This window comes from Phyllostomus hastatus, unplaced genomic scaffold, assembly GCF_019186645.2.
Source record: "Phyllostomus hastatus isolate PE091 unplaced genomic scaffold, TTU_PhHast_1.1 phas_contig_113, whole genome shotgun sequence".
In the NCBI taxonomy this organism is placed as follows: Eukaryota; Metazoa; Chordata; class Mammalia; order Chiroptera; family Phyllostomidae; genus Phyllostomus; species Phyllostomus hastatus.
This window is the reverse complement of record NW_025333530.1, coordinates 9,834,674-9,847,005: the sequence shown is the minus strand read 5'-3', so window position 1 is coordinate 9,847,005 and position 12,332 is coordinate 9,834,674. Positions and strand designations below refer to the sequence as shown.

Here is a 12,332-nt window from a genome sequence, read left to right as displayed (position 1 = left end):
CCATGTTGGTTCTTGTAGCTCTTGATCATTCATTTTCACTGTTGTATAGCTGTCCATTTTATGAAAACGTTTGTACAAAATTATTTTAATGACTGCATAGTAGTCTATTGTATAAATGTGCTATAGTTTATTTAATCTATTCTTCTTGTTAGTCATTAGGTTCTTTTTAGGTTTTTACTAAAGGGATTAACATTCCTTCAACTCAATTTTAATGCATAACCATTATTATTTCCTTTGACATAATAGAAGTGGAATTACTATGTTGACAGTTATACATACTTTTAAAGTAAAAGAAGTATTTTTTGCTGCAAGTTATCGTGAAGAAAGACTATGAATTCACTTCTTTCTTTATTTCAGTCTCTCTTTCAGTTACCTGAATTTCGAAGACTTGTTCTCAGCTACAGTCTGCCACAGAATGTACTTGAAAATTGTCCAAGTCACACAGTAAGTCACTATTGAGGAATCTTCACTGTTGTTTAGTCCTTTTTGTCCCAAAAGTTTTTAATTTTTTGGCTAAAGCTAGTAGCTGTGATGTTCTTTGGCTTGTTGTTTTCACTTCAAATGGTTCTTTTTCCTTCTTTGTGACAAGAAAATAAAGATTTGTACAAAGGTAAAGTTAGGTAGGAATAAAATTAGAAAAATGACTCCAAGAAAGTTATGTGTCATCCTGCTGGTCTCAGCATTTGGGAGATATAGAAATCCCTGTTCTGTCTATGGCCCTCTTCACTGTGGCCCCCCTTCACCTGAGTTCAGCAGGTTTTCTTAGCACTCTTCTAAATGTTAGTACTTTCTTTGCACTGCCTCCTGTTCACATAGCCACTCAAACCCAGTGATGCAGACGAGATGACCAGATGCTGGAAGTCAGGACCTTCCTAGAAGAGGCTTTCATAGTTTCTTGCCAATGATCTAACCCTTCCCAGCATTTCATTTGGGTGATAGATTTTCCTAACAGGAGGGAGGACAACATCTTCAGAAAACAAACATGTTTGCTTTTCTGACACTATTTTCTCTATTGCTTCTACATTGACATTCTTTCAGTTTAGGATAATCTCCAACAGAGACTGTATCAGAGTACTTGTAACATAGTTTGAGACCTGCCCCTGTTCTAGATCTAGGTAAATATAAATTAGGGAATGATCACTGACAACTTTTCGCTTTATATATGTTAATTTTCCAAGAGGTTGTAAGAGTGCACATTGCTATATTTTTTACAGGAAAAGAGAAATATCATGTTTATGCAAGAGCTTCAGTATTTGTTTGCTCTGATGATGGGATCAAATCGCAAATTTGTAGACCCTTCAGCAGCCCTGGATCTCTTAAAGGGAGCATTCCGATCACCCGAGGAACAGCAGGTGCAGAAGGCTGTTTTTGCATGTTTTCCCTTAAACTTTGTGGCATTCAACATCATAACTAATAATACTGTAGTGTTGCTTTATTTTAACTATAATAAACTGTGAACATGACTGAACAGGCCTATGGGTGCCTGCTTTTGCCCTTTATAATGTCTCAGGAACATGTCGGTGGTAGGCGGAGAGAAAGAATGTGTGTGTGTGTTGGGGGGCAGGTAGGCTGGTGGTTCTACAAAGGAATCTAAAGGGAAGAAGTAGTAGTAGACAGAATAGGATTATACGGAGGCTCTTGAAGTAGGAGACTGGAAAACATCTCAGTGAATTCTAGCAAAGGGTCACTGAGAAAAGTAAAGTCCTTTTTTTGCACCTTTGTCTGGGGATGGTGCAAATAAAAATCTTATCTATCAAACTATTTAAACCTGAGTTCAGCAGCTTTTCTTAGCACTCTTCTAAATGTTAGTACTTTCTTTGCACTGCCTCCTATTAAAAAACAAAGCTCTCACTATTAGAGTGGCTTCTTCCTCATAAAATTAATTTTTTCTCCAAAGATCCTATAATTCTACAAGATCTCAAAATATTTCACAAGTTTCCTGTCTCCAGATCTCACATAAATTCTGGAGGAGTACGGTGTGTTCTTTGGACCTTTTTTTTTTTTTAAGGCCTAACTGGAAGATTTTGTTAGTTTGTTACAAGATGTGGCTGGAAGTAGCAAAATTCCAGTTTCCTTATAGCCACAACTTAAGGCTGCCTAACATGCCTTCTGTTTTATCTGTAGTAGCCAGGTTCTAGTATTACTTGTATCTTTATGATACCTGGTCCTAAAATAGAAGTCCTTTCATGGTAATAGAATCTTAGTCATTGGTGAGGTAAGAGCAAATACTTGTTTCCCTAAGTGTAGTGTTGAGTCTAACTCATATGTAATTTATTTCCTCTCTTATAGCAAGATGTCAGTGAATTCACACACAAGCTCCTGGATTGGCTAGAGGATGCATTCCAGCTAGCTGTTACTGCTAAGTGAGTGTCAGGGATTTGTTTGTACCTCCTACTTACTCATAGTGGTCCAGTGAGAATTATGATAAGGGGGAAGATTACTCATATCAAGTAGAAACTGCTGGTTTTTACAAAACTTCATGGGGTAACCACTCATATATTTGTCATTGTGTATCCCATTGCCTTTGGTTTTTCTCTTTGAGGATATAAGTAATTGTGTCAACTCACATTTTTTTTTGTTTTTGCTAAAAGGGCCATAAATACTAACCTTGTTAAAGTCATAGCCTGTGCTATAAAATGTGTGGATGTGAACATGGTGGTCTAATACAGATACACAATATTTCATCGAAGACAACTTTTGGAATCTATGTAGACTGTTAGAGAATAGTGTTTAGTCATATCAGTCACTGAAAGAAGTAATATTCAGAGCAAAGATACAGGTATCCCTCACCTAGTACTGGTGCTGGGAAATTTGTTTTCTGAATTGCTATAACTCTGTGTAGAAGAAATGTATATTGTAAAATAGCTGTACATATAGAAACATACATAGCTAATAACGATTTAAGATGGGCTTATAGATATAAACTACAGTTGACCCTAGAACAACACGAGTTTGAACTGTGTAGGTCCATATACACATTAATTTTTTTTTCAATGAATATATTAGAAAAAATTTTTGGAGATTTGTGACAGTTTGAAAAAACTTAGAGATGAACCATATAGCCTATATTTTTGAAATTTAAGAAAAACTTAGGTATGTCATGAATGTGGAAAATATATATGTATTTTATGATTTCTTAATAATATTTTCTCTAGGTTTTTTTGTAAGAGTAAAGTATATAATACATAACATCCAAAATATGTGCTAATCAACTGTGTGTGTTATCAGTAAGACTTCAGGTCAGCAGTAGGTTATTTGTAGTTAAGTTTTGGGGGCATCAGAGTTACATGTGGATTTTTTAAAAGATTTTATTTGTTTATTTTTAGAGAGAGTGAGAGGGAGAGAAAGAAGGGAGAGAAACATTAATGTGCAAGAGAAGCATTGATCACTTGCCTCTTGCATGCCTCCAGCTGGGGACCTGGACCACAACCCAGGCATGTACCCTGACTGGGCATCGAACTGGCGACCTTGTAGTTTGCAGGATGATGCCCAGTCCGCTGAGCCACACCACTCAGGGCAATATACATGGATTTTCACCTTTTCCCCTAACCTCTTTATTGTTCAAGGGTCAGCTGTATTTTCATTCCATTACTATTATGCCACTGGGAAAACTTTTTTCTATGTGTTTGCCAGTCTGCACAAGAGGGCTCCTCCTTATCCTTATACTACTTCTATGCTTTGTCTACCTTGGAGAGAGATATATATATATATAATGTATACAAATACATATATTAGACTTTCAGCTCTTTAAGGCCAGGGATCATGCCTTATTGTCTTTGTGTTTTCAGATTTTAGCATATACTTGTTCAGTGAATGTTTGGATTGAAATAATTCATTACTTATCTTAGACTATACATGGCTCTTTGGAGTTTAATGAACATGTCCTGTTTTTGCTTTTGAATGATGGTTGGGTTTAGTGTAGTGCTTACCTAATCCAAGTGATACCAAGTTGTCTCTTTTTTTAAAAGCAGCAATCCCAGGAACAAATCTGAAAATCCAATGGTGCAGCTATTCTATGGTACTTTCCTCACTGAAGGGGTTCGTGAAGGTAAATTGTCTGCTCTAAACGTTAATGCTGGTTCTCTGACCAAATCTGTGTTACTGTGTCAATTTGGGAAGGCGGTGTAATGAAAAGGCCTGAGAATCTGACAAATGCAGGTCTGAACGTTGGCTCTGCCTCTTAGTATCTGTGTTTATCGTGGATAGATTGTGTGAGCTCCTGGATCCTTGATCTCTCCACCTGTAAGGCGGGCCTGATCGTTACCTCAGAGTTGTTATATTAAATTGTGAAACATTTGCATTGCTCAAATCTAGTATTAATTTTAGACACACAGTGATGTAACTCAATTTTCTCTGTTGGGTTTTCCAGTGTAATCTCTAATCTCAAAAGGTTTTATTGTGTTAGACTGCCAAAAATGTTTGTCTACTAAAGAAGCCACATGTTGGACACATGAGGTTTCTTTGTTTCCCAACTGTAGAGAATTTTGAACATGCATGGATAGACTAGTATAAAAGCCTCCCTTAACTCAGCAGCTGTCAGCCCATGCCAGTCGTTCCCCATGTAACCTCTGCCTACTCTTACTCTTCTGATACTCTTTTTAAAACAATCACTGTCACTCCAAAGAAAATAGCATTTCTTACATTGAATATCTAGTCAGTGTTCAAATTGTTAATTTGTTGTATAATTATGTATGGAAGGAGAGTGTGAGTGTTTATTTTTACAGTTTCTCTTTTTCTTTTTTTTATCCTCACCTGAGGACATTTTTTCATTGCTTTTAGAGAGAGAGAAAGAGAGAAACATTGATCAGTTGCCTGCCATACGTGCTCTGACCAGGGATCAAACCACAACCTAGGTATGTGCCTTGACCGGGTATCGAACCCTCAGCCTTTTGGTGTATGGAACGACGCTCCAACCAACTGAGCCACGCCGGCCAGGGTACAGTTTCTTTTAATTAGGACCCAAATGTGGTTCATTTGTGATTGGTTGATATGTTTTTTAAGTATCTTTTCAAAATCTATAGACTCTCCCTCCTCTATCAGTCTTTTTTCCTTAATTTTTTTAAAAGAAACTGGGTTGTTTGTTTTCTAGTATTTATATCCACTACATTCCGAAATTCTGCTGCCTGCATACCTGTGATATAGTTTAACATGTTCTTCTCTACTCCTCTTTTCATTAATTAGTAGTTGGATCTAGAGACTGGATTCAGGTAAGGCTTTTTTAGGCTAGCCAAATTTACAGGTGGTGGGATGATCTGGAGACATTTACTGTCTGGTTGCCCTTCTTTTTGCAATGTTAGCTGCTGTTAATGATCAGTGCCTGGATTCACTGGTTCATACAGCTTGCACTTCACATCAGTTCTCCGTATGTTGCTGAATTAAAAAGATAATGTCCCAGTGGTACCAGAAAAAAAGGCTTTAGATAGTGCTATGGTAGTGATGTCTTTTAAAAAGTAATCTGTTTCTTTGTCTAGGAAAGCCCTTTTGTAACAATGAGACCTTCGGCCAGTATCCCCTTCAGGTAAATGGTTATCACAACTTAGACGAATGTTTGGAAGGGGCCATGGTGGATGGTGACGTTGAACTGCTTCCTTCCGATCATTCAGTGAAGTATGGACAAGAGGTGAGTTGCTTATTTTTATTTGGTTTGCCGATACAAAGCCAGTTAATTAGGACTGAGTGTTTTGACCATTTGTTTTCCCATCACATGTCAAATAACTTGACACTTAACAGAGCTTAAACAGACTGAAGTCTGTCATGAGTTGATATGAGTTAGTGAGTCTTACTATTTGACAAATAAATTCTTTACCAAAAGTATGAATTTGGAATTTGAGTAAATCATATAAAGGTTGCATGCTGCTTCTGATGTTTCAAGTATGATCAAGTTTCTCTCTTTCTGTTGAAGCCTACCTGTACCTGAGTAGGGAGAACCCACTGCCTCCATAGTTTCGGAGGGTAAAAGTACAGTGATTAACTCCTATGGTATGCCATTTAGAATATTTTCCCTATTATAGTATTTACTGTTTTCAATTGTAACTTCTGCCTTTGCTTTAAAATTTCTTTTTTAAATTTTGTATTCATTTATTTATTTTTGTGGGTTGGAAAGAAAGAGGGACATTAAAGGGAGAAAAAGGGTAATTAATATCTCAAAATTCCAGCTGGGTCAAGAATGAGTGAGTTGTATTTGCAGCATTACTGTCAATACCAAAACAGGGTGGATTATTCTCTTTTCATCATATATTTTGAGACAAAATTGCAGCTTATATTGATGAGTCCAACTCAGTAATTACTATAGGAGAAAGAAAAACTTTCTTGAATTAAAGTAGGGAGCCTAACATGTACTAATTCCTGATTGGCAGAATTGAGCGGAGCTGATGAATGTGCTTACAAAATGGGGAATGTTTATTAGCTAGTCAGCCCTCTGCAGACCTTTATTCAAGGGGGGAACTCTTTAAATAGGTAAATATATATGAAACCATTATGCTTGTTTAGGCTTAGCCCTGAGGTAGTCGGACAGGCCATCTGGGCTCACCTCGTGCCAACAAGGGTATGTGAAGGGAATGTAGCTGTCGGTACCTTTGGTGAAGGGAACATTTTAAAGCTGTTTGTAAAGACCTCTGGCATACAGGTGAATTGAACAGAAATGCCTTTCCAGGTTTAGCTGTTCCTCATCTATGAAAAGTGATAGTTGAGATCTTTTTATAAGTCAGGGCTTTCTTTTCTTGAAATTCAAGGTAACATTGTAGGTTCATTTGTTAGGGTCTCTTAGAAAAAGGCTGTTTAAGTTGTTGGAATTGAGAAGTTTTCTCAGAAACTTGAGAACTCATAATCATGAAGCTATTTCAGGTTTCTCTTTTAGACATAAAGAAGATTCAAATTATGGTTAATGGACTATAAATAAATAGTTTATAATACATGTACACAAACCAGACTTTTTAGTTGATTCATAGAGACAGTTGTCTCCTTACTTACATGCTACTTAGATCACAATTTCTAATTCTTTGGTTAGACTAGCCATTTTCTTCAGGTTTTCAATCTCTTGAGTACTGATAGCTTAATGAATGGGCTATAGGTGCTTGGTGCAGTTCACATATTTAAGGGTGGTCATTTCTGAGGATGATAGTGGAGTTGGAGTATAGAGGAATGTTCAACCATATTCACAGTGGTGAATATTCGCATGATTCTAAGTGGTCATTTCCTTTAGCATATGAGATTGAATAAAAGCTCTAATATGAGTTTGCTTTGAATATAAATTCTATACCAAAAGAACAAATTTGATGAGGGGTATTTTAAATCTAGCTGTTGCCATTTCCTAAAAATAAACTTCTTTCTCCCACATTTCTACTCCTGACATAGTGTTGGTTTACAAAACTACCTCCAGTGTTGACCTTTGAACTCTCAAGATTCGAGTTCAATCAATCCCTTGGTCAGCCAGAGAAAATTCATAATAAACTGGAATTTCCTCAGATCATTTACATGGACAGGTGAGTGCTACTGGTGGATTGTTGTCTTCTTTTGTTTTGTTTTGTTTTTTCCAAATTTCAGCAGGCTTTTATTCAGAATTTGACAAACTGATGTTTTAAAAAGATTTTATTTATTCATTTATTTTGTTTTTAAAAAATATATTTTACTGATTATGCTATTATAGTTGTCCCATTCCCCCCCTTTGTTCCGCTCCACCCTGCACATGCACTCCCACCCACATTCCCCCCCTTTAGTTCATGTCCATGGGTCACATATATCTTCGTTGGCTTCTACATTGCCTATACTATTCTTAACCTCCCCCTGTCTATCTTCTACCTCCCATTTATGCTACTTATTCTCTGTACCTTTTCCCCCTCTCTCCCCCTCCCACTCCCCTGTTGCTAACCCTTCATGTGATCTCCATTTCTGTGGTTCTATTCCTGTTCTAGTTGTTTGCTTAGTTTGTTTTTGTTTTTGTTTTTGTTTTTGTTTTTGTTTTAGGTTCAGTTAATAACTGTGAGTTTGTCATCATTTTACTGTTCATATTTTTTATCTTCTTTTTCTTAGATAAGTCTCTTTAACATTTCATATAATAAGGGCTTGGTGATGATGAACTCCTTTAACTTGACCTTATCTGAGAAGCACTTTATCTGCTCTTCCATTCTAAATGTTAGCTTTGTTGGATAGACTAATCTTGGGTGTAGGTCCTTGCCTTTCATGACTTGTAATACTTCTTTCCAGCCCCTTCTCGCCTGCAAGGTTTCTTTTGAGAAATCAGCTGACAGTCTTGTGGGAACTCCTTTATAGGCAACTATCTCCTTTTCTCATGCTGCTTTTAATATTCTTCATATGTTTAATCTTGGGTAACATAATTATGATGTGCCTTGGTGTGTGTTTCCTTGGGTCTAACTTCTTTGGCACTCTCTTGAGCTTCCTGGACTTCCTGGAAGTCTGTTTCCTTCCCCAGATTGGAGAAGTTCTCCATTATTTATTCAAATAAGTTTTCAATTTCTTGCTCTTCCTCTTCTTATTTTGGCACCCCTATGATTCAGATATTGGAACGTTTAAAGATGTCTTGGAGGTTCCTAAGCCTCTCCTCTTCTTTTTGAATTCTTATTTCTTCATTCTGTTCTGGTTGAATATTTGTTTCTTCCTTCTGGTCCACTCCGTTGCTTTGAGTCCCAGTTTTCTTCCCATCCCTGTCGGTTCCCTGTGCATTTTCCTTCATTTCACTTAGCAGAGCCTGCATTTGTTCATCTAATTTGTGACCAAGTTCAACCAATTCTGTGAGCATCCTGAGGACCAGTGTTTTGAACTGTGCATCTGATAGGTTGGCTGTCTCTTCATCGCTTAGTTGTATTTTTTCTGAAGCTTTGGTCTGTTCTTCCATTTGGGCTATATTTTTTTGTCCCAGGGCACCTCTTATGTAGTAGGGGAGGAGCCTTAGGTGCTCAGCAGGGCGGGGCAACCCACTTACTGTGTTATGACCCTGTATGTGGGTGAAGGTACCACTAGGGAACAATGCCACTTGCTCTGCTCTCTGCTGGTTTTCAGTCATTTCCTCTGTTACCCACAAGCAAATTGGGTCCTTCCAGTGCTGATTCCTAGGTGGGTGAGCTTGTGTACGTTCTAGGACCTTGTGGGTCTCTCCAGTGAACTCTCCTGTGAGGCTGGGAGTTCCTCCCGCTGCTGCCTCAACCCCCACAGGTGTTTTCAATCAGAGGTTTGAGGCTTTATTTCCCTGGGCTGGAACCCTGGGTAGGGGGTCTGTCTCACTCCCCAGTTGTTCCTCCCAGCTTATCTACATGGCAGTGTAGGCCCATCCAGTCCCCAGTCAGCTGCCTGGCTGGGTCTGTGAGTAGCAGCCTTGCCTACCCCAGTCCTACAGCCGCCGCTTTGCTGCGAGTCCTCTCCACCTGGCTGCCCATCTCTCCCTCTCTTACTGGTCTGGATGAATGTTTCTTCTTTAACTCCTTGGTTGTCAGACTTCCATATAGTTCAATTTTCTGTCAGTTTTGGGGGGTTTTTTGTTTGTTTTTAAATTTGTTGTTGTCCTTTTGGTTGTATGAGGAGGCACAGTGTGTTTACCTACGCCTCCATCTTGGCCAGAAGTCTGTCCTCTTGATATATTGTAGCAGAAGTGAGCCCATACTAAGTATATTGTGTATATGAATCATTTTTTAAATCCTTATGAGAGAATAAGTTTTTTTTTAATTGATTTTAGAGAGAGAGAGGAAGGGAGAAAGAAAGAGAAACATAGGTTGGTTGCTTCCCATATGCGTCTTGACGGGATGGAACCTGCAAGCTAGGTATGTGCCCTGATTGGGAATTGAACCTGAGACCTTTTTGGTATATGGGATGATGCTCCAACCAACTGAACTACCAGGATAGGACAAGCATTTGCATTTTTGAGAAGCTCTCAAGATGGTGCTAATGATGCTTCTGATTTCTGTACCACAATTTGGGGAGCCAGGTTTTAGGTGAAGCCCTGCAAATTTGAGGGTGAAGAACAGTATGTGGAGTACCCATAGTCTATTTCTTTCTATTCTAGTTTATTGATGTATAGTTTCTATATGAAAAAAGTTACCATTTTTAGGTGTACAGCCAGTGAGTTTTGACAAATGTATGTAGCCAAATAACTACCATCACTTTCAAGATGTAGAGCGATTCCATCACCCAAAAGGTTATGTGTGCCCCTTTGCAGTCCATCCCTTTGCTCTGCCACTTGTTTTCTGGCCCTTTAGTTACGTAGTTCTAGAATGTTATAATTAAGAACAGTAATATTTAATATATACCTTGGTGTGGCTATCTTCTTTCATTTATGATTATGATTTTGAGATTCATCCATGTTGTTGCCTGTATCACTAATTTGTTCCTTAGTATTACTTAGTGTTCCTTTGCATGAATATTCCACAGTATTTTTTCCATTCACCAGTTGGCAGACATTTCAGATGTATCCACTTTTAGGCTATTATGAGTAGAGTTGCTGTCAACATTCACGTAAAAGTCTTGGTATGGGTTTTAGTGCTTTTGGGTACTCTACCCAGGAGTGAGATTGCTGGGTTGTATGAAAAGCACATGTTCATAAGAAATTTCCACTGTTTTCTGAAGTGGCCATATAATTTTACATTTCTGCCAGCAGTATATGGGAGCTCCATTTGCTCCAAATTCTTGCCAATATGTGGAATTACCAGTCTTTTTAGCGTTAGCCATTATAGTGGGTTTCTAGGACTGTCTTATTTTTAATTCATTTCCCTGATATGATGTTGAACATATTTTTACATATGTAATTAATGGTCATTTGTATATTTTATTTGGAGAAGTGTCTGTTCAAATAGTTTGTCTACTTCTCTATCTGGATTTATTGTATTCCTATTGAGTTTTAAGATTTTTTAAAAAATATATTTTAGATACAAATTCAAATGTATCCTGTATGCTTGTGTCTTCTATTTTTTTTCCAGTGTTTTTGAAGAGCAGTATAATATACCAGTTTTTTCTTTTATAGTTTGTGTTTTTTATCTTCTCACTAAGAAATCTTTGGCAAGCCAAGGTCACAAAGATTTTCTTCTTTTTTCTAAAAATTGTATAATTTTAATTCTTAGATTCATGTCTGTGACCCTTTCAGAGTTTATATTCATATGCAGTGGGAGGTAAAGGGTTTTTTTTTTCCAGGAGAGGGAAAGGCGGCCTGTGGCTGTGCAGTTATTCTCACACCGTTTGTTGAAAAGACTCCCCTGTCCCCCATTGAATTGCTTCAGGACTTTTGTCAAAATTAATTCAACTTACATTTGTGGGTCTGTTTATAGAGTCTCAATTCTGTCTGTGGTCTAATCTTATGTCAGTGCCACATTATCTTGATTACTGTGGTTTTATTATAAATCTTGACCTCAGTGTAAGTTCTCCAAGTTTGTTTTCCTTTTTTCCAAATTGCTTCGGTTACCCAGGTCCTTTGCATTTCTGTATAAAAGTTAGAATCAGATTGTCAGTTTCTACCTGATAGCAATTGAGATTTTGATTGGATTGCATTGAATCTGTAGATCAATTTGAGGAAATGGATTTAACAAGTTTTAGTCCTTTAATCCATGAATGTAGTAGGAAAGGTCCATTATTTAATGCTTTGTGAATTTCTCTCAACACTGTTTTGTGATTTTTATTGTACAGTTCTTGCACATATTTAATTGTTTATCCCTAAATTCATGTTTAATTTTATTGTAATTGAATTTTTTAACCTCATTGGCTTCAGGCTATGCCTCCTGGGTAAAGCTTTCAGTTTTCACCTTTAAATATGACGTTAACTGTGTTTTCATAGATGCCCTTTGTCTAATTGAGAGTTTCCATGTGTCCTAGTTTGCTGAGACTTAGTGTTATCAATGTTTTTAAATATAAACTGTGTTCTGGGGCTTGTTTTTTTAGGTACATGTACAGGAACAAAGAGCTTGTTCGAAGTAAGAGAGAGTGTATTCGGAAGTTGAAGGAGGAAGTAAAAGTCCTACAGCAAAAACTGGAAAGGTAAGTCCAGGACAACTGTGCTTAGAGGTACGGGAGTGGAACATTAAATTCAGATAATTTGTTTATAAAATTAATTCAGAGTTTAAGTCTTAGCTAGTGTATTTTATAAATTAAGAAAATTTTTTTCTAAGTGTGTAGCAGTCTTCACATAGTCCCAGGGACTTAAGCGACCCTGAACCGCGCAGTTAGTTATTGGCAGTGCGTTGCAGAGATTGCACCTTCTGATTCCACAGCCTTTCACTTTTGCTACCCACCTTGCCATCTTTTTCACAAGCATGAGGGAGGTAATTGTCACAGTACTTCTCTCCCTCTGTCTTGGGAAAGCAGTTTCTGAAGTGTCTGGGAAATGTAAAAGACAAAAA

The 12,332-nt window shown here is 37.5% G+C and overlaps 1 protein-coding gene across 6 annotated transcripts in view; it reads left to right on the top strand.

Annotated features, from left to right (window-relative positions):
* The window catches only part of USP28 (ubiquitin specific peptidase 28), a 75,214-nt gene that overhangs the window by 33,665 nt on the left and 29,217 nt on the right, over positions 1 to 12,332 (top strand). For 4 of the 6 annotated variants that reach the window (XM_045838567.1, XM_045838574.1, XM_045838558.1 and 1 more), the window contains exons 6-12: positions 358 to 444; positions 1,215 to 1,352; positions 2,290 to 2,363; positions 3,969 to 4,048; positions 5,472 to 5,620; positions 7,354 to 7,481; positions 11,875 to 11,970. In XM_045838567.1, coding sequence (XP_045694523.1) covers positions 358 to 444; positions 1,215 to 1,352; positions 2,290 to 2,363; positions 3,969 to 4,048; positions 5,472 to 5,620; positions 7,354 to 7,481; positions 11,875 to 11,970 — 752 coding nt within the window. The remainder of the gene's footprint in view (positions 1 to 357; positions 445 to 1,214; positions 1,353 to 2,289; positions 2,364 to 3,968; positions 4,049 to 5,471; positions 5,621 to 7,353; positions 7,482 to 11,874; positions 11,971 to 12,332) is intronic. The other 2 variants (XM_045838583.1, XM_045838550.1) reach the window with 1 other exon arrangement.